The sequence below is a fragment of the Oryx dammah genome, unplaced genomic scaffold, assembly GCF_014754425.2.
Source record: "Oryx dammah isolate SB20612 unplaced genomic scaffold, SCBI_Odam_1.1 HiC_scaffold_22, whole genome shotgun sequence".
NCBI classification, from domain to species: Eukaryota; Metazoa; Chordata; class Mammalia; order Artiodactyla; family Bovidae; genus Oryx; species Oryx dammah.
Window position 1 is genome coordinate 18266350 of NW_024070206.1, and position 22529 is coordinate 18288878.

Here is a 22529-nt window from a genome sequence, read left to right on the forward strand (position 1 = left end):
AGGGAATCTTCTCTGAACAAAGAAGTTGCTGCGGTTAACAATGAGCATGGCCGGAGTATCTACAATTACAGAGTGTCACAGAGGGACTGAACAGTGTCCTGAATCACTGCCAAGACCACTTGGCAGCAAACACCTGTATCTCTGTGAGTCCTGGGCAAAGGTTTTTTCTGCCACAACTCAAACCTGAAGGAAGTTATCAACACAAGAGTTAAACATTCATCTGAATGTTACAGTGACTTAACCGCCATGGAAGTACGAACACCAACTAGAAATAATACAAATAAAATGTTCAGTCAAAAGAACCCCGGGAGTTTCGGAAGGGAAGGAAAACATCCAGCCTCCAATACAGATTGTCTCCACAATTACACAGAATATGAAGAAGGGCCTCAAAAAATGCTGTGTTTTTAAAGATATGGTGACCAAATGTCTGATATTCAAATTACTTCAAGCATTATTTTTAATCCATTTTAAGTATTAGGTTGGTGCAAACGTAATTGCAGTTTCAGACCGTGAATTTTAAATCATTATAACTAAGCTGAAACACATCTTTATTAATCAAAAAATCATTTTGGAACCATTACAATCAACACATTTTTGCCAATGAGAAATAAATTTGCTTATTCCTGTAGTGTAAAAATTCATGCTTCAGATACAGAGCAGCCCCAAATGCCAACGACAGTCCTGACAGCCCGTGTTAAAGCTCTGTCCTAGGTGCTGAACAGTCTAGTATTGGCACCAGTTATGTGTGCAATTTATATAAATACTGAGTGTGTCCTTGGCCTTGAAAGGAATCTAAGAAACAACCAAACAAGTCTGCAATAACCTGGGATTTTTACACAATTTCTAAATACTCACCTCCAGAGCCTGCATTCGTTTTAACAGCATTTTATTTTCATTGTTCTTAATCTTTTCCTCATAGAATTCCAGAAATGTTTTTTTGTAGACTAATTTCATATTGTACTTCTTCGCCATTCTGTCCAAAAAAGATTCTTTCATGAAAAGCCTTCCAAAATATTTGTAATTCTTTACGCAACAGTAACATCTTCTGGGCTTAACTAAAAACCTTACGAATTCACAAGAGGTCCATGAGAAATAAGTGAAGGGCAACACCCTAGTCACCTGAAAAAACCACGCAGTTAGATCTCCCTGGGTCACAGGGAACTCCAGTAACCTAACAAATAGGCCAGGAAGTGAAACGAAAATATTCCCTTTCATCTACTGGATTCCCTGGCAAGACAAACTATTAATTTTTATCCTACATCTTGAACTGTATCTTCACAGGTTTTTTACAGGTCTCTTTTCCCAACTTCCAGATGTCATGGTTCTGAAGAAAGCAGCCCAGATCCTTGCTCGATGTCACTCCCTGATGTACACACCTTGCCAGCAGCGGTGGCAGCTCAGTCCTGGCTTTTGTCACATTTACGCCATGTTCCCTAGAAATCTCCACCAGGACGATCCCAGGCCTGCAGGACTGAATCCCACCGGCCTGTTCTCCTGCCAGCCTTTGCTATTTCAGTAAACCATCTCATGCTCCTTGCCACCCCTCCCTGTGCCCAGTGCTCAGCAGGCCACTGCATCCTCTCCACTAACCTCAAAACGTACTTGGACAGGCCCACTTCCAATCCCGACACTGGCCATCAGCCTTCTCTATCACCATCACCATTCAATGTGGTACCACTTTGGTTGCTTGTTTCCCTGCTTTTATTCTTACCCTCCCTCAACCAATCTGCCAACTGCAGTCAGATGAAGCTTCGAAAGTGCACAGGTCATGTCCTTTTAAAACCTTCGTTGGCTTCCCAGCACACTTAGGGCAAAACTGGCCAACTAGACACCCTTTAGATATTGACTTAGATGTCACTTTCTCCCAGGTGGCTTCCTCAAGTCCTAATTACATTAGGTCTCTCTTTGCTCTGTGTATATATCTTTCCCAGTGCAATTGCCAAAGCAGATTACTGCACATCTGTAGACAACAAAAGGGAACCTGAGGATGATTTCAGGCAACAGATAAAAGATGAGAGAAGGCACAGGAAAAACTCTGAAAAGGGACCCTTGATGTGACAGATGAGGGGAGAGAGCAAATGGGAACATTGGAGGGCCACTAAGTTTTGCAGGTAAGAGCCATGTGGACAGCAAGAGTCCCTGCCACTTGCATCAGGCCCCTTGGGAAGACAACACAGGTCAATATAAAGGCTCTTCTATTCCAGGCAGTTCATTTTCTATCAAAAAATATCCAAAATAAGCCTTTACAAGGGAAACCGAGCTTTTCATCTACAAATATCATCATTACAAGGAACAGAGACTCAATCTGACCTATTTGAATAGGTTTGCATATGAAAGCTAATTAACAAGACAGCAAAAGCGGCCTGGATCCCTATGCATTTTCAGATTGTCTCTCTGAACGAATACTTATCTCGATAAATAATTTATAAAAAGTTGAAAATTAAAGTGGTAATTTATTACTTGATATGTTTATCATCATTAGCAATACAAGGAGAAAAGACTGCTAATGTTTGCTTAGCCATTAAAAAAAAAAAAACTTTCGTTTCATTCTTTATCTTTTGGGGTATACTCAAATCACTGTCAACCAAAAGCACCAGGCTAACATACATAACATAAAATAACATACTAAAAACGTTTTAATTTCTTCAAGCATAACATTTCCCCAAAGTTTGCTAATTATAAGGAAAATGTGATATAAATTTTTTAACTTTCAGATTTATAAATTGTGCATAGTATTTTCCATGTTTAATCACATGCTACTTCATTTTCTTTTATTTTCTTCATTTTTATTTTCTATAAAAGTTTTATACACTGGAGAACTCCTGAAAATCCTACATCCATAAATTTACAAGCTGACTGAGACACAATTCAAATAAATAATCACCATCTAAAAATAAGTAAAAAAATAAAGCTCGACCTTTTCCTCAGTTAATGAAGCCTTTGTTTTAAAAAGAATAAAAAATAAAAAGAAGGAAATACACTTTGGTCAGCTGTGACATGACCCACATTTAACTTGACTCTTCCACACTTCCTCTCAGGGAAACCCCCAAGACCAAGGTGTCTCATTAGGCCTTGGAGCCCTACCTGATAAAGCCTGAAACCTCAGCTTTCCCTGGGGTTACGGTTTGCCAGGACTCCTAAGAATTCAGGTTCAGGAATACATTCCTGAATCAGGATTTTACAATCACCACTGCCATGAGTCACAATTTCATAAGCTATAGTGAAATATAAAACTCTTAATATACCTATTCCAGTCAAAAGGAGGATCCCTACTTTGGGAGGACTAATTTTAGTTACCCAAGGACCAGTAGTTACTTAAAAACAAATCTTTGCTGTTTCTAGTTGTCAGTTATTTCATGCCACAAGTTGTAGGCAACAGGCTCCCTTTTCTTGCTTACAAGATAAAATAATTTCAGGGATAAAAGAAACTAAATGAGTAAGGCTGTAAGTGACCTATGGCACCAACCGTTCAGTCTTAGTTTTGTCATTATTCAGGCTATACTTCTTAAGATCCCACTTAAAATAAGAGACAAATACAAATACTGATTTCCCCCCCTTTACCTTCATTCTTATGCAAAAAGAGAATGTGCTATGTGCTAAGTCTCTTCAGTCCTGTCTGACTCTTTGTGACCCTATGGACCATAGTCTGCCAGGGTCCTCTGTCCATGGGATTCTCCAAGCAAGAACACTGGAGTGGGTTACCATGCCCTCTTCCAGGGGATCTTCCTGACCCAGCAATCAAACCCTCATCTTTAATGTCTCCTGCACTGGCAGGTGAGTTCTTTACCACTAGACCCACCTGGGAAGCCCCCAAAAGAGAACAGTAACAGATTAATGACATTCTTACTCATTTAATAATGGAAAGTAGACCAAGAATTCAGGGACATCCACAACACCTTCCAAGTTGAAGTCATATTTGCAGCCAAATAAAGGATAATCTCCTTTCTTCTGAAATTTCACAGTATAGATTTCATTTCCAAATGATTCTGTTTCTGAAGCTTCAAGGCGTCTTCTGTAGGTTATACACCCCCCCCCAAAATCAAATCTATTATTAAGTCTAATTTATTTTGATCAGATTAAATATGGAAGGGAACACACATGATGCAATTGATGGCTGTGAAGTGGGTCTGAGCTACTTTTAAGAAGCAATATGCTAAAATATCATTAACAATCTCACTAACAAAATTATGCTAGAAATAGGCTTCATTATCATGACAGCTGGTTAAGTCTCATCTGATCTGGAGTTTATCTAGCAATACACCTCTGGCTTTCTGGCTGAATGCAACATCAGTCCCTAACTAAAACACAAAGATGTTTTAAAGGTTCATCTGTAAGTCTGACTTTTCAACTTAAAACTAGATTATCTACACAAATACATTATCAAAGCGCTCAACCCTTCTATAAACTCTATTTCTGATAAATATCTGCTGTTCTAAAATAAGCTTAATTTTGAATATTTTATAAACCACAATATATGAAAGTACTTACATCAATTCAAAGCTATTGGGAGTGGTACCAATAAAATAGCCTCCAGGGCTCAGTCTCTCACACGCATTTCTGAGCATGACGTCAGCTTGCTCATAGGACTCGAATGAGTAATGGCAGACAAACTGACAACTGCAGATGTCAAAGCACATTTCTCGGTCACGAAACTTGTCAGTTAGGAGTTCCTGAAACAAATTATAATGGCTCAAGATTTTGAAATTGGCTGCAACATAATTAGTGAATTTCTAATATTAGGATCCTTAAAATAAAAGTTGACATGGCCTCCAACCAACCTATCCTCTATCATTATGTATCTTAAGGGTCATAATAAAAATGTTCTCTCTTTTCTGGTTCAATATAATTTCATTCCCACTTTCATAGTAATTTTTAAAGCTAGAGATTCTGGAATCATATTAAAAATACATCAAACATATGACATTTAAAGGAATTGATTCTTTAATTGGCTTTACTGGAAAATTAAAGTAAAATGATGTTGACCTATATACTTGGGTTTATGAAAAACACAAAACCGGCCTTTGAGACATTTTTTTATTTTTTAGGCTGTGCCATGCAGCTAATAGGCTCTTAATTCCCCAATCAGAGATTGAACCTGGGGTACAGCAGTGAAAGTGCCAAATCCTAATCACCAGACTGCCAGAGAACTCCCTGGGAAATTTTGAAAAATGCAAAATGTTTTTTAAAGGTTTTTAACTTTCTAGCAGTATACTACCACTTCTTTCCACCTTCATAACTGCAAACAAAATGTGTAGTTAAAGGTATCTACAATAATTTAATGAGCTAACAAGTCAGAAAAGAAAGATAAAGTTCCAGAGGGAGATTTTCAGCATTTCAAGTGCCTCTATAGTCTTGAACTTCAGCTGTCAAAGAGATTTGGAAACAGGTGTCACCAGACTGTGACATGTTGGAAAGCCGGTCAAACAAATTACAAGGTAAACAAAACCTAAGTGCAGATCTATTTCAAAATACTAGAAAAAAGTGTCCAAACAGAAAGCAACAAACAATTTCCAAAGTAAAAGTATTAAAAGCCAAAACCCACCAGTATTCGGTGGGTCATTTAAAGAAATGCATCATTAATGGAATTTCTAGCTGAAATTAAAAATGCCATGTCCTAAGATTTTTAATGTTTCAAAGCACATTTTTTAAAAAATGAGCTGATTTTTAAAACAAATCACTTATTCAAACTAAAAATGTAAAGACATACTTCTAAAAACACCACATACCTTTGAACAATCAGCAGTTATAAATTCTGCACTGAAAATATACTCATTATCACGACAACGGTTTTTCATGTCCTCATACCGCTGCTGACACTGTCTGACAGAAACATCAGCGATATCTGGAAGGGAAAGGGGTATCAGTGATGTCAGCAGAGAGGCACACAGAGTTACATCAGAAGCACAAAAATGGCACAATCTAGATTTCATCTCAACTGTTGAACTCTGGCAAGGAATCTAGCCTTAGGAAAGTAAAAAGGTTCTATTTCCTTCAAAACAAGGGAGAATAAAGTCTTCTGTACCAATGCAAATGACCGATATTTTTCGGAATGAATTAAACACTTTCTCAACAAGTACTGACAACAGAGAAGTTCTATCATGATTTTTAAATGCTTATTCAAAGTTTAAAGCAGAAAGTTTAGATTCCAATTTGAATTATAAAACCTAACTCTGTACACTCAGCTCTTTATATTTTCTTAATAAAATGTTATTTGTTTTTTCCCAGTGTTGAGACTTGCACTACAGGTACAGAAGCAGCAGTGGATGTTGTTGCTCAGTCGCTCAGTCGTGTCTGACTTTTTGTGACCCCATGGACTGCAGCACACCAGGCTTCCCTGTCCATCACCAACTCAACTCATGTCCATCAAATCGATGATGCCACCCAACCATCTCATCCTCTGTCGCCTCCTTCTCCTCTTGCCCTCAATCTTTCCCAGCATCAGGGTCTTTTCCAATGAGCCAGCTCTTTGCATCAGGTGGCCAAAGTGTTGGAGCTTCAGCTTCAGCATCAGTCCTTCCAATGAATATTCAGGGTTGATTTCCTTTAGGATGGACTGGTTTGATCTACTTGCAGTCTAAGGACTTGCCTGGTGGCTCAGTGGTAAAGAATCTGGCGGCAATGCAGAAGACCCAGGTTCAATCCCTGGGTCAGGAAGATCCCCTGGAGAAGAGAATAGCTACTCACTCCCATATTGTCTGGAGAATTCCATGAACAGAGGGGCCTGATGGGCTACAATCCATGGAGTTGCAGAGTCAGACATGACTGAATGACTAACACAAAGAAATAACAGTTGATACTGTGTCATGAATATCAGGTAGGAGCACCAGTGATACTGGTAATTCTTGATCTATTTTTCACTGCTATAAACCAGCTCAGAAAGAAGAAAAGGTGAAGGGGGGAAGCCAATTTCATTTAGGGAATGTCCTTGATAGAGCAGTAAACATTAATTTTATAAAATCTTCAAAACATTTCTGCTACATAACAAAGTCTATCTGAACAGGACTGGTGTGACTGTTTGTGAGCTGTACTGGCCAATTTTTTAATAGAAAAATTGTTTTCACTTGAAGAACAACAGACAAACAAACTGGTTATTCAGACCTGGTAATCTGGCAGACCTTTTCTTCAAAATGAAAAAAGTGAAAACTACAGATGGTATTTGTTACCAATGATAAACCTGAGCTTTCAAGTGAAAACAACTCTGAAAAAACTGTTTCTATCACAATGGGCTAGGCATTGTCCCAATACTAAAGAGTTTTCTGATTATGGTGATATTAAACCAATGTGATTTCTCGATGCCCACATTTAGAAGATTTGCATAATTTTAGTGAACAAAATCTTACAGGGCAAAGTGCAAGACAGATTTAATGGAGTTTCACATCAAATAATTCCATTTCACTGCTCATCAAATAACACATCACAACATACTGATGCAGACACAGAGGTGCAAATTCAGCTGTCTTTTATTATTACAGACTTTAAAAGAATTTGCAAAAATACTTTTAAAATACTAGTCTTCTCACTAAATTTTACTTGTAAGAAATTAAAGCTATTTGTAAAATTGTCAGTTTTAATTTCCACAATCAATAGATATAATTACATACACAAAAGCTTTCCAGGGTCCTTAATCATTTTTAAGAGTGTACTGACCCCATGAATTGTAGCACGCCAGGCCTCCCTGTCCATCACCAACTCCTGGAGTTCACTCAGACTCATGTCCATCAAGTCGGTGATGCCATCCAGCCATCTCATCCTCTGTCGTCCCCTTCTCCTGCCCCCAATCCCTCCCAGCATCAGAGTATTTTCCAATGAGTCAACTCTTCACATCAGGTGGCCAAAGTATTGGAGTTTCAACTTTAGCATCATTCCTTCCAAAGAACACCAGGACTGATCTCCTTTAGAATGGACTGGGTAAGTCTACTTGCAGTCCAAGGGACTCTCAAGAGTCTTCTCCAACACCACAGTTCAAAAGCATCAATTCTTAAAGCATCAATTCTTCGGCGCTCAGCTTTCTTCACAGTCCAACTTTCACATCCATACATGACCACTGGAAAAACCATAGCCTTGACTAGATGGACCTTTGTTGGCAAAGAAATGTCTCTGCTTTTCAACATGCTATCTAGGTTGGTCATAACTCTTCTTCCAAGGAGTAAGCGTCTTTTAATTTCATGGCTGCAATCACCATCTTCAGTGATTTTGGAGCCCCCCAAAATAAAGTTTGCCACCGTTTCCACTATTTCCCCATCTATCTGCCATGAAGTGATGGGACCAGGTGCCATGATCTTCGTTTTCTGAATGTTGAGTTTTAAGCCAACTTTTTCACTTTCAAGAGGCTTTTTAATTCCTCTTCACTTTCTGCCATAATGGTGCTGTCATCTGCATAGAGTCGGACACAACTGAGCAACTGAACTGAACTGAACTGAACTGAGGTCATAAACCAGAAACTGTGAGAAGTGCCGATTTAGGCAACACGACTCCACAGGCAGTGCTGTGCGCTTCCATGACTCCTAAGACAGTAAGGAACATGTTGTCTGCCTGCCCCTCTTCTGGGTTAAGACTGACTGAGAGGTTCAGGTGCTTGATTAATCCAGTTAAGTTCCTTTCAACCTTTCTCCTAATAGCTTCAGCATCTTTTAACGACTGCAGCTAGAGCCATTACTTCATCAAGGGTGGAAAAATTTATTCATCATTTTTCAATAAACAGGAATTTGTCTTTTAAACCATTTGTTTATGCTGAAATATGGTTCATATAGGGTTAGAAAAGATAAATACCCTCTACCTTTGTTTATACATTTCAGAATAATGAGTAAGTTTCCTTGCTCCCTCCAAGTCTGAACAATGAGATTTTCCCCTTATTTCATGTGTTTCAATCCACTATAATTACTGTTTTTTTTTTTTTTTTTTTTAATTTATGAAACTGTCCTATCTGTGACCAGTGAAAGACTTTCCAAGTTTGTGCTTCAAACATGGAGTCCACCATGACTTCAATCATCTGTGGTCTTAACACCATCAGTGAATTCTCATTCCTCATTTAAAAATCACCTGTCTTATGAGCAGCTCCCAGACATCTTGTGGTCTGGTATTTCAGTGTTATGCCCATAATATATCTTTCTTATTTCCATTTACCTGGCTGACCACAATGCATTCCTTCCCATGTCATTATCTCTCTTACCAGTACAAACTAGCTTGTCAATTCTTCCTTTTTTCCACTTGAGCAAATCTCCACCTTTACCACATCCTAGGTCCAAAACAGTGATATTACGTTTCTTTTTCTGTCTCACTTTTTCTAAAAATTCCCCTAAAAGAGAGAAATAAGTTATAATAAATGTTCTTCTCCATTTTTACTGAAGTATAAACTGTTACCCTTAATAATCTACTAACTTCTACATGATGTGTAATATAACACATTCATTTATGTAATTAATTCATAACTTTTGGGAAATATTTCAAATTTGACTAAGAGTTAAATAACTTGACTCTTCTTCAGCATTAAAGAAGAAAGAGTATATCTCTGGTATTTTAGAAACTGAGACAGGTTTTTGAAGGTTATTTTCAGAATTTGATTCAATATTATATAGCAAACATCTGTCTCTCTCATTTGATTAAACAGAAGTAAACAGTATAGAAAAGCTGCATGATCTTGGCAGGTCAATAGCAAACATTTTAAATTCTAATTAATACAAGAATACCCAACACTTATTCTTGATAAGAGAAAAATTAATTCATAAATTGCTGTAGTTCTCTTTCCAAAGCTAAGTGTTTGGCTTCTTATATACTTAATAATATGAAAATAATTATGGGATCATAAGAGTTTGACTTTGATAAAAGATGCCAGGCTTACCTCTAAAAGAAACACAAGAACTAGTCAAAAAACTATATAAACCTCTTTACTGTCAACAGAATTCTTAAATCTCTGAAGTAAAAATGGAATCTTTTATCTCAATCTACCAAATCACATTAATAATCAATGGATTTTATTAGTAGGTCCCCATATCAATAGCCAAATGGTTCAAATATTGGTTAAAGGCATATTAATATTCTTAGACAATGAACTATTCAGCAATTCTAACACTGGATGAAATACTGAATCCTAGATCTATTCTATCTTTATCATTCTTAGCTTAATGCTTTTTATTTCCTATGTAATATTTTGACTGCTAGAATATTCTGTATAAATACTTCTGCTTTCACCATCCATAGGATTTCTAACTGATTTCAACAGATGTACAAGTGTTCAATATTTAACTTTCTGCTATGAATCTTAAAAAAACAGCATAATATGTAATATGTCAAGAGTAAAAAACAACAAGAATGATAAAACCTCTTTATTTCCACAAAATAAGATTAATGAGAAGGGAAATCTTCATGAAACATTATTCAAGTTACCTTTATCACATTCAAGCATCACACTCAACTATCACTAGCTATAAACAGCAAGGAAGAGAAAATGAATGGCAAAGAATGGGTGTTGAGAAGACAAAAAAAAAAGATAGCAAAGATCTGGCACAGAGCACATCAATTACAGCAAGACCAGAAAGACAGGTGCAGACAGCAAAGCACCCGTTAAGAGAGCTGCTGGAACAGCTGAAGGAGAAACCACCATCAGGAATATGCTGAGAGATACATTTTTGCCTGACATAGTGTTTTTATAATAAAAACTACCTATTTCCCTGTTTATAAAAATAATACAACTAACAATGTGAAAAATAAAACTGAACTTAAAAATATTTATTTAAAAAAAAATTTATTCAATGAATAAATACATGAATAAATGACTAAGGAAAAATACTCAATGATAAGTCATCTACATTACTAAGGATGATAAACAAAGGAAGAAAAAAAATTGAGAAATTAGCAATAGGGTCCAAAGATTACTTTATGAGTATAGATTTTAAAACGCCATAATAGTAACCCTAAAAAAAAGCTTTTTTTAAAGAGTTTGTTCATTTATCCTAGATGACAAGTAGCAGAGTCAAATAAGCCTTATTTTTGTAATAAAACATAAACATTAAAAACAAAAGTGAGAAAGAAAAATATTAAAATGCATCTGAAATGAGTCTTGTTCCCTTTCCTAACACTTTTCAGGATGGATAATTTATTTTTTTAAATTACTAAAATATTCTCAAAACGATAGAAAGTAGTCATAAATGGCACATTACTTTTTTTAGTTTAACTATGAAAGCATTCTCACTTTTTCTGAGGCTGGCTTTTAAAAAAACAACAGAAACCAAAACTAAAAAAACTTTTTGTGAAAAACTTCAACATTTACTGGTTTTTATAAATTCTCTAATCTCAGGTAAGTGGCTGACTAATATATTTGATACAGAAAGCAATAAATATTTTCAGAATTAAATTTCCTCCACTGACTTCCATTTTAAATTCAAAAATGATGTCCAAAAAGCTGAATTTCTCCATCAATCCTCAAAGTAAACTTTATTTCTCCCCAGAAGAAAAGAACAAGTTCAATGGACAATTAATACAAATGATGACCTTTACCAACTCATTAAAGGCCCAGAGATAAAAAATCATGCCACTGCCCATCTTCTTAACTTAATGGAACCCAAATGTTTCATTCAATAATATAGGATTGCTCCAAAACTATTAGAGTAAAACAGATTATTTAATAGCACTAGGTAACCTTAATTCTAAATATAAAAGCAAACTGCCTTCTGAAAACCTAAATAACTCAATATTAATATCTTATGTAGTCAGCTATTAGTAAATATGAAAAGAATTTATCTCGAAGGCCTAATTTCAGTTTTGGCTCCGATTTTATAAAGCCAAGGTTTGATGATTAAATGAACACTACCTAAAAACCTAGTCACTTTGTATATGATTAACCACTTAGGGAGAAAAAAGGAAACATAAGCTGAAATTAAAAATTCAAAACTGGAAACATACCAATGAGGACACTTTTCATCCAATTATTAAAATTTCTTAGGTAAAAAATTCTACTTTGGCTACGCTTCTCCAAACCAACTTCCTGGAGTTCATTGTAGTGAGCAGCCACTGCTGAGCTGTGTCCTTCTTCCAAGTTCTGAAAATAGAAGAATGGCACAAAATTAAGAAGCTAAACATGAAACAAATAAGTCTAAAAGAGCATCTGACCTATATAAGGATAAAATACTACTGAGATTGGTATACTACACTAAGCTGTAGTAGAATCACAGAAATCCCACTAATTATAATCACATGAAAGATTTTCCCCTGCTCCCTATTTTTAAAAACATCTCCTAAGAAATTTTCATCTATAGAATTTTGGTGTTAATGTGTTAATAAAACCAATATATTTCCAGAGTTCTCATTTATTCAGTTCAGTAAATGTCAGTAGGGAATGAAGTTCCTACAAGAAAATAAAATTATAAAATTATTGTGGGCATTACATGAGCTAATATTCACAAAGAGACAGGAACACAACAGTCTACGTTTGCTGTCAGTGATTTCTATTACTTGCTATTAACCTAACTCAAATTTCAAATGGTACTCTCTAAAACCTTAAGCATTCTGCAAAAATGCCAGATAAGGGCCTCAGATTCCCCCCAATTTCTGCTCAACCAAAGTGTTTCACCTGGTATGTAAAACAGGTAAAAGGTTGAAGATTTTCCCATGAATAAAGGGTTCCACTGCTAGTAAAACTTTGAAAACTATGTTTACAATACAAGCTTCTCTCTATTAAAAAGGTTTGTGATTCACCAATGACAAATGCCTGGCTTATCTGCCACTCTCTTCCTGAGGAGTGATAACAGAATTTTACTCATTCATTGCATAATGCAGACTCCACTTCAGGTCCCATCACAAAACAGTATTCCCACATGAAAATGATTTGCTATCCCTTGCTTTACAATACTCTTGTTAAATACCAGGCTTCAAGTAACTACCCTAATAAGAAGCAGAAATTACATAGTTTAAGGAATTACATTAAGAAAGAAATGTAAAAGTGGGTATCATCTAGAAATCATTTTAAGTGATAATCTCAAATACTTCAAACACAAAAAAGAGATAAACACCTAATTAAAAAGGAAAAAAGGTAAATCATCTGAAACTTACACTGGTGTCTTTTTTAAAACACTAAGAAAAAAGCAAACTATAAAAACTCCCTTTCAAGTGTTTAGTCAAGATTTCCAAATAAGATTGAAATTATCTCATTAGCAGAAGTTTTATCTAAATAAAAGAGAAATGAAAATCAAAACTACAATGAGGTATCACCTCACACAGGTCAAAATGGCCATTATCAAAAAGTCTACAAATATAAATGCCTGAGAGGGTGTGGAGAAAAGGGAACCCTGTACACTGCTGGTGGGAATGTAAACTGGCACAACCACTATGGAGAACAGTATGGAGGTTCCTTAAAAAAATAAAAATAGAACTCCTATATGATCCAGCAATCCCACTCCTGGGCATGTATCAGAAGAAAAACAGAATTTGAAAAGATACATGATCTCCACTGTTCACTGCAGCACTCTTTACAATAGTAAAGATGGGGAAGCAACCTAAACATCTACTGACAAAAGAATGGATAAAGAAAATGTACACAATGGAATATTATGCAGCCACAAAAAAGACTGAAATAATGCCATCTGCAGTAATGTGGATGGAGCTAGAGATTATTATACTAAGAGAAATCAGTCAGAGAAAAACAAACATATAACATCACTTCGTGGAATCTAAAAAAAATGATACAACTGAACTCATTTACAACACAGACACAAACTCATAGATTTTGAAAACAAATATGGTTACCAAAGGGGAAAGTGATAAATTAGGACTTTGGGATTAACATATACACACTATTATATATAAAATAGTCAATCAACAAGGACCTTGCAAGTTCCCTGCTATACAGGGAACTCTACTCAATATTCTGCAATAACCTATATGGGAAAAGAATCTGCAAAAGAATGGATATATGTATAACTGAATCATGCTGTTGTATACCTGAAACTAACACAATATTGCAAATCAACAATACTTCACTATAAAATAAAAATTAAGTTAAAAAAAAACAGAACCAAAAAGAAAACTACAGGCCAATATCACTGATGAACATAGATGCAAAAATCCTTAACAAAATTCTAGCAATCAGAATCCAAAAACACATTAAAAAGATCGTACACCATGCCCAAGTGGGCTTTATCCCAGGGATGCAAGGATTCTTCAATATCCGCAAATCAATCAATGTAATACACCACATTAACAAACTGAAAAATAAAAGCCATATGATTATCTCAATAGATGCAGATAAAACCTTTGACAAAATTCAACATCCATTTATGATAAAAACTCTCCAGAAAGCAGGAATAGAAGGAACATACCTCAACATAATAAAAGCTATATATGACAAACCCACAGCAAACATTATCCTCAATGGTGAAAAACTGAAAGCATTTCCCCTAAAGTCAGGAAGAAGACAAGGGTGCCCACTTTCACCACTACTATTCAACATAGTTCTGGGAGTTTTGGCCACAGCAATCAGAGCAGAAAAAGAAATAAAAGCAATCCAAATTGGAAAAGAAGTAAAACTCTCACTGTTTGCAGATGACATGATCCTCTACATAGAAAATCCTAAAGACTCCACCAGGAAATTACTAGAGCTAATCAATGAATACAGTAAAGCTGAAGGATATAAAATCAACACACAGAAATCCCTTGCATTCCTATACACTAATAATGAGAAAACAGAAAAAGAAATTAAGGAAACAATTCCATTCACCATTGCAATGAAAAGAATAAAATACTTAGGAATATATCTACCTAAAGAAACTAAAGACCTATATATAGAAAACTATAAAACACTGGTGAAAGAAATCAAAGAGGACACTAATAGATGGAGAAATATACCATGTTCATGGATCAGAAGAATCAATATAGTGAAAATCAGTATAGTACCCAAAGCAATCTATAGATTCAGTGCAATCCCTATCAAGCTACCAGCGGTATTTTTCACAGAGCTAGAACAAATACTTTCACAATTTGTATGGAAATAAAAAAAAACCTCAAATAGCCAAAGCAATCTTGAGAAAGAAGAATGAAACTGGAGGAATCAACCTGCCTGACTTCAGGCTCTACTACAAAGCCACAGTCATCAAGACAGTATGGTACTGGCTCAAAGACAGAAATATAGATCAATGGAACACAATAGAAAGCCCAGAGATAAATCCACACACCTATGGACACCTTATCTTCGACAAAGGAGGCAAGAATATACAATGGAGTAAAGACAATCTCTTTAACAAGTGGTGCTGGGAAAACTGGTCAACCACTTGTAAAAGAATGAAACTAGATCACTTTCTAACACCATACACAAAAATAAACTCAAAATGGATTAAAGATCTAAATATAAGACCAGAAACTATAAAACTCCTAGAGGAGAACATAGGCAAAACACTGTCCGACATAAATCATAGCAGGATCCTCTATGACCCACCTCTCAGAATACTGGAAATAAAAGCAAAAACAAACAAATGTGACCTAATTAAAATTAAAAGCTTCTGCACAACAAAGGAAAATATAAGCAAGGTGAAAAGACAGCCTTCCGAATGGGAGAAAATAATAGCAAATGAAGCAACTGACAAACAACTAATCTCAAAAATACACAAGTAACTCCTGCAGCTCAATTCCAGAAAAATAAATGACCCAATCAAAAAATGGGCCAAAGAACTAAATAGACATTTCTCCAAAGAAGGCATACAGATGGCTAACAAACACATGAAAAGATGCTCAACATCACTCATCAGAGAAACGCAAGTCAAAACCACAATGAGGTACCATTTCATGCCAGTCAGAATGGCTGCTATCCAAAAGTCTACAAGCAATAAATGCTGGAGAAGGTGTGAAGAAAACCCTCTTACACTGTTGGTGGGAATGCAAACTAGTACAGCCACTATGGAGAACAGTGTGGAGAGTCCTTAAAAAACTGGAAATAGAGCTGCCTTATGACCCAGCAATCCCACTGCTGGGCATACACACGGAGGAAACCAGAACTGAAAGAGACACGTGTACCCCAATGTTCACTGCAATGTTTATAATAGCCAGGACATGGAAGCAACCTAGATGTCCATCAGCAGATGAATGGATAAGAAAGCTGTGGTACATATACACAATGGAGTATTACTTAGCCATTAAAAAGAATACATTTGAATCAGTTCTAATGAGGTGGATGAAACTGGAGCTGATTTATACAGAGTGAAGTAAGCCAGAAAGAAAAACACCAATACAGTATACTAACACATATATATGGAATTTAGAAAGATGGTAACGATAACCCTGTATACGAGACAGCAAAAGAGACACAGATGTATAGAACAGTCTTTTGGACTCTGTGGGAGAGGGAGAGGGTGGGATGATTTGGGAGAATGGTACTGAAACATGTATAATATCATATAAGAAACGAATCGCCAGTCTAGGTTCGATGCAGGATACAGGATGCTTGGGGCTGGTGCACTGGGATGACCCAGAGGGATGGTATGGGGAGGGAGGTGGGAGGGGGATTCAGGATTGGGAACATGTGTACATCCATGGTGGATTTATGTTGATGCATGACAAAACCAATACAATATTGTAAAGTAAAAAATAAATAAATAAATAAAATTAAAAAAAACACAGAACCCTTAAGTTATTAAAATTATTTTTTTAAAAAAGGTATTTCATAACTGCTCCACATTTCAATCTGACATATTCTATTATGAATTTTAAAAAATGCATTCAAAATACCTTTTGCTTTTCAGGAACATCTTCAAGTTCTATTTTTCTCCTTTTCTGAGTGCCATCTCCAGTAGATTCATCTTTTGGAAAACCATCAGTTTCTATTCTTCTTCTCCTTGAAATGCCTTCATCATCACCAGAACCTTTTTCCTCTGGGGCAATTTCAGCATCAAGTTTTCTTTTCTTGGATGGAGTGTCTTCCCCACAACTAGAACTTTCCTTTACAAGATCATCCTCAAACTCCATTTTTCTCTTTTTTGGTGTGTTTACTTGCCCACAAGTAGGAACCTCTGCAGAAAGACCAGTCTCAGGAGAGGTTGTATTTTCATTAATAATGAATGATGACTCTGCTTCTGAATCTAATGATATTTTTGCTTCTTTATGAAAGATTTTTTCATGTTCTTCTGCTTTTGCAGAATTTTCCATTTTTGATTACTTAAATGATGGTTAAACTTCATGAATTGACACTAGAATGGTAAAAATTTGATATTACTTGTAAACATAATGCTGAAACTTTAAAAGCAATTTAAATCAGAAGTTGGCCATTTAATTTCAGTGATTAAGTAAGAATTTTTAAAAACTCATTACAGAATACTGAAAACAATACTGATACTATTGCACATGAGTTTCTAAAAATGCTAATGAAGTACTAATTATAATCCCCAAATACTTCCACAATCTAATCCATAAAAGTCACCACTGACATTAAAACTGACAAAAGTCATCACAGTAAATGAAGTCAGTTCCATTTCTATCCTGACCCTTACTCTACAGCCTCGGCTCCCAAAATGTGTGCTGGACACTATAACAAATTCGTATGTGCACAGCAAGGTATTTTAAAGTTTAATGAAAGCTTAGTGATATCTGACACCTGGAAGGTATCAGATACACCATCAAGTAGAGCACAGTTTTAACTGAGTAGCTTGAACTATATTTTTCTTTAACTCACAACAGAACCTTGTGAAGCTAAGACTTTGATGGTACCACAGAAAATCAATGTAAAACAAGAAGTGCAGTTGGGGTCAAATCTAATCTCAAGGCTTGAGAAGTCCAGTACTCAACAGATGTACACATTCCATTACTGTGCATTTGTGCTAACTAAGAACTAAAAGGCAGAGGAACCTGAGATCAAATTGCCAACATCCACTGGATCATGTGAAAAACAAGAGTTCCACATCTATTTTTGCTTTACTGACTATGCCAAAGCCTTTGACTGTGTGGATCACAATAAACTGTGGAAAATTCTGAAAGAGATGGGAATAGCAGACCACCTGACCTGCCTCTTGAGAAACCTATATGCAGGTCAGGAAGCAACAGTTACAACTGGACATGGAACAACAGACTGGTTCCAAATAGGAAAAGGAGTTCGTCAAGGCTGTATATTGTCACCCTGCTTATTTAACTTATATGCAGAGTACATCATGAGAAATGCGGAGCTGAAAGCAGCACAGGCTGGAATCAAGATTGCCGGAAGGAATATCAATCACCTCAGATATGCAGATGACACCACTCTTATGGCAGAAAGTGAAGAGGAACTAAAAAGCCTCTTGATGAAAGTGAAAGAGGAGAGTGAAAAAGTTGGCTTAAAGCTCAACATTCAGAAAACGAAGATCATGGCATCTGGTCCCATCACTTCATGGGAAATAGATGGGGAAACAGTGGAAACAGTGGCAAATTTTATTTTGGGGGGCTCCAAGATCACTGCAGATGGTGATTGCAGCCATGAAATTAAAAGACGCTTACCCCTTGGAAGAAAAGTTATGACCAACCTAGATAGTATATTCAAAAGGAGAGACATTACTTTGCCAACAAAGGTCTGTCTAGTCAAGGCTATGGTTTTTCCAGTGGTCATGTATGGATGTGAGAGTTGGACTATAAAGAAAGCCGAGCGCCGAGGAAGTGATGCTTTTGAACTGTGGTGTTGGAGAAAACTGTTAAGAGTCCCTTGGACTGCAAGGAGATCCAACCAGTCCATTCTAAAGGAGATCAGCCCTGGGTGTTCTTTGGAGGGACTGATGCTAAAGCTGAAACTCCAGTACTCTGGCTACCTCATGTGAAGAGTTGACTCAATGGAAAAGACTCTGATGCTACGAGGGATTAGGGGCAGGAGGAGAAGGGGATGACAGAAGATGAGATGGCTGGATGGCATCACCGACTCGATGGACATGAGTTTGAGTGATCTCTGGGAGTTGGTGATGAACAGGGAGGCCTGGCGTGCTGCTATTCATGGGGTCGCAAAGAGTCGGACATGACTGAGCAACTAAACTGAACTGAAGAAATAAACAGTATTCCTTTTGATCTGTGTATTATTTTTTAAAATAAAGTTGTTAGGACACACAAATTGTTTGAACTAAACCACTTAGGGAAACAGGTATTTCTTTTGGCCTAGCGACACTGAAAACCAAGAGCAGGAAAAGCCTGGGACTAGTAAAATCCTTAGTTTGCAATGGATGTCAGAATCAGGTAGAGAGTGAAGAGAGTAGAAAGAAGTTTCAAGACCCATGACCACTGTTGTTGTTCAGTCACTAAGACATGTCCAACTATGCGACCCCATGGACAGGCTTCCCTGTCCTTCACCATCTTCCAGAGTTCAAACTCATGTTCATTGAGTAGATGATGCCATCCAACCATCTCATTCTCTGTCATCCCCTTCTCCTCCTGCATCTTTCCCAGCATCAGGGTCTTTCCAGTGAGTGGGCTCTTCATATTAGGTGGTCAAAGTATCAGAGCTTCAGCATCAGTCCTTTTAATGAATATTCAGGGTTGATTTTCTTTAGGATTGACTGGTTTGATCTCCTTGCTGTCCAAGGAACTCTCCAGGGTCTTCTGCAGCACCACAGTTCAAAAGCATCAATTCTTTGCCACTCAGCCTTCTTTATGGTCCAACTCTCACATCTATACACGACTACTGGAAAAACCACAGCTTTGACTAGACAGACCTTTGTCAGCAGAGTGATGCCTCTGCTTTTTATGCTGTCTAGGTTTGTTATAGCTTTTCTTCCAAGGAGCAAGTGTCATAATTTCATAGCTGCAGCCACCATCTGCAATGATTTTGGAGCCCAAGAAAATAAAGTCTGTCACTGTTTCCATTTTTTCCTCATTTGCTATGAAGTGATGGGATCAGATGCCAGGATCTTGGTTTTCTTAATGTTGTGTTTTAAGCCAGCTTTTCATTCTCCTCTTTCACCTTCATCAAGAGGCTCTTTAGCTCCTCTTTGCTTTCTGCCATTAGCAGGGTATCATCTGCATATCTGAGGTTGTTGCTATTTCTCCTGGCAATCTTGATTCCAGCTTGTGAGTCATCTAGTCTGGCATTTTGCCTGATGTACACTACATAGAAGTTAAATTAGGGTGACAATATACAGCCTTGACATACTAATTTTCTAATGTTGAACCAGTCCATTGTTCATGTCTGGTTCTAATTGTTGCTTCTTGACCTGCATACAGGTTTCTTGGAAGCCAGGTAAGGTGGCCTGGTATTCCCATCTCTTTAAGAATTTTCCACAGTTTGTTTCAATCCACACAAAGGCTTTAGCCTAGTCAATAAAGCAGAAGTAGGTATTTTTCCAGAATTCTCTTGCTTTTTTCTATGATCCAATGGATGTTGGCAATTTGATCTCTGGGTCCTTTGCCTTCTCAATTCAGCTTTTACATCTGGAAGTTCTCAGTTCACATACTGTTGAAGCCTAGCTTGAAGGATTTTGAGTATTACTTTGTTACCATGTGAGTAGCAACTGAGCAGTACTTTGAACATTCTTTCACACTGCCATTCTTTGGGCCTGGAATGAAAACTGACCTTTTTCAGTCCTGTGGCCACTGCTGAGTGTTCCAAATTTGCTGGCATATTGAGTGCAACACTTTAACATCAGCTTTTAAGATTTTAAAGAGCTCAGCTGGAATTCTATCACCTCCACTAGCTTTGCCCCCAGTAATGCTTCCCTAAGGCCCACCTGACTTCACGCTCCAGGATGTCTGGCTCTGGGTTAGTAACCACATCATTGTGGTTATCTGAGTCATTAACATCTTTTTTGTACAGTTCTGTGTATTCTTGCCACTTCTTTTTAATTAGGTGCCTCTCCTAGATCTTTACTGTTTCTGTCCTTTATTGTGCCCATCTTTCCATGAAGTGTTCTCTTGGAATCTCTAATTTCCTTGACGAGATCTCTAGTCTTTCCTATTCTATTGTCTTTCTCTATTTCTTTGTTCACTTAGGAAGGTTTTCTTCTCTCTCCTTACTATTGTTTGAAACACTGTATTCAGTTAGGTACATCTTTCCCTTTCTCCTTTGCTTTTCTCTTCTCTTCTTTTTTCAGCTATTTGTAAGGCCTTTGTTTAGTCTCTTTCAAATGTTCTCAGGCTTGCGGATGAAATGGGAGGGTAAAAAATAAATGAGCTAGTAACTGGACAAGAATTTATTAAGCCACTCAACAAGTTCAGTGAAGTACTACAGAGAAGCTCAATAAGGGATGGTGTGAATTAGTCCTCAAGAAGTTGCTTACCCTCCCCAACCCCAGGCTTCTTTTTTTTTTCCACAGGGAGTGGGGGGCTACTCTCTAGTTGTGGTGTACCCACTTCTCATTGCAGTGGCTTCTCTTGTTGTGGAGCGTAGGCTTCAGGGTGCCCAGGCTTCAGTAGTTGAGGCACATGGGCTCAGTAGTTTTGGTTCCCTGGCTCCAGAGTACAGGCTCAACAGCTGTGGCACAGGGGCTTAGCCACTTCATGGCATGATGGATATTCCCAGATCAGGGATGGAACTCATGTCTCCTGTGTTGGCAAGCGAATTCACTGAGCCACCAGGGAAGATCAGTCTTCAAGAAGTTTACAACTGATACACGACTTAAAATGTTGGGCTGTATTATCCAAACCAGAGAAGAAAAAGTGAAAGTCGGAAAATTAGTGAGATTCTGCAAATTCTGAACCTGAAAATTATGAAGTGTTCCATATAAAGAAACAGAATAAGAAATAAATTTGTTTAATGGAATGGGTAAAAACAAAGACACTCTAAATCAGGAAGGTTTCAAGGGCTATTAACTTTCACTATCCAAGGTTTGAGGTAACAAGATATCAATAAGTGACAAAACAAGAGTTGAATCAAAGAGGAAAAAAATTACCCAGAAACGTAATTTTCTAAGTAACTGTTTAAAATGATAACCTAGTAATCATTTTCCTAATAAGGAAATATAACTGGCTTTAATTTCAAATAAAACGATTTAACTTTTCCCTAGCTATAATTAGTTCTCTCTGGAAATGCAATATCTAAACTCACTATTGAGAATAAAAGTTAATTTATATTTATCTGTGACATTTCCACCAGTGAAACGTTCCACAGACAATTCGGTCAGAATAAGCGACATAAGATTTCCAAACGACCCAACAGATGGATAAGACTGAGAGTCCAAGCTGAGTAATGAGTTAGGTCCCGACACAAAAGGGTTGGCTCTCTGGAACCCTCAGGAAGGACTGAGTCGACAGGTACAAAAAGGCGCATAAACGACCAAACCTGCATCTCGGTGATCTGCGCAGCAGTCACACCCGAGGTTTTTCAGAACTCACCGGGCCGAGGGCTGGAGCTCAAGCAGGTGAGCTCCACGCCGGACCCACCGGTGGTGTCCTCGGACTCGAGGACGCACCGAGCCGTCCCGGCAAGGCCCGGCTCAGGTTCCGGTCCACCACGCAGGGCAGGCGGCCGGCCGCTCCGGCAGACGGCCGGGCCTGAAGCGGCTCTCGAACCTCTCGAACCCGGGATGGCTCCAAGCAGAGGGGCGTCAGCAGCCGCCGAAGTGGCACAGCCAGTGATTGGAATGACCCTTCCACCTCGGCGGCCATCGCTA

The 22529-nt window shown here is 37.4% G+C and overlaps 1 protein-coding gene across 1 annotated transcript in view; it reads right to left on the reverse strand.

Annotated features, from left to right (window-relative positions):
• RNMT (RNA guanine-7 methyltransferase) overlaps nucleotides 1–22529 on the reverse strand; it is a 33252-nt gene that overhangs the window by 10607 nt on the left and 116 nt on the right. The window contains exons 2-8 of the mRNA XM_040264579.1: nucleotides 16708–17165; nucleotides 11899–12034; nucleotides 9170–9295; nucleotides 5727–5842; nucleotides 4489–4670; nucleotides 3848–4012; nucleotides 856–973 (exon numbers count right to left, since the gene is read on the reverse strand). Coding sequence (XP_040120513.1) covers nucleotides 856–973; nucleotides 3848–4012; nucleotides 4489–4670; nucleotides 5727–5842; nucleotides 9170–9295; nucleotides 11899–12034; nucleotides 16708–17124 — 1260 coding nt within the window. The 5' untranslated portion in view covers nucleotides 17125–17165. The remainder of the gene's footprint in view (nucleotides 1–855; nucleotides 974–3847; nucleotides 4013–4488; nucleotides 4671–5726; nucleotides 5843–9169; nucleotides 9296–11898; nucleotides 12035–16707; nucleotides 17166–22529) is intronic.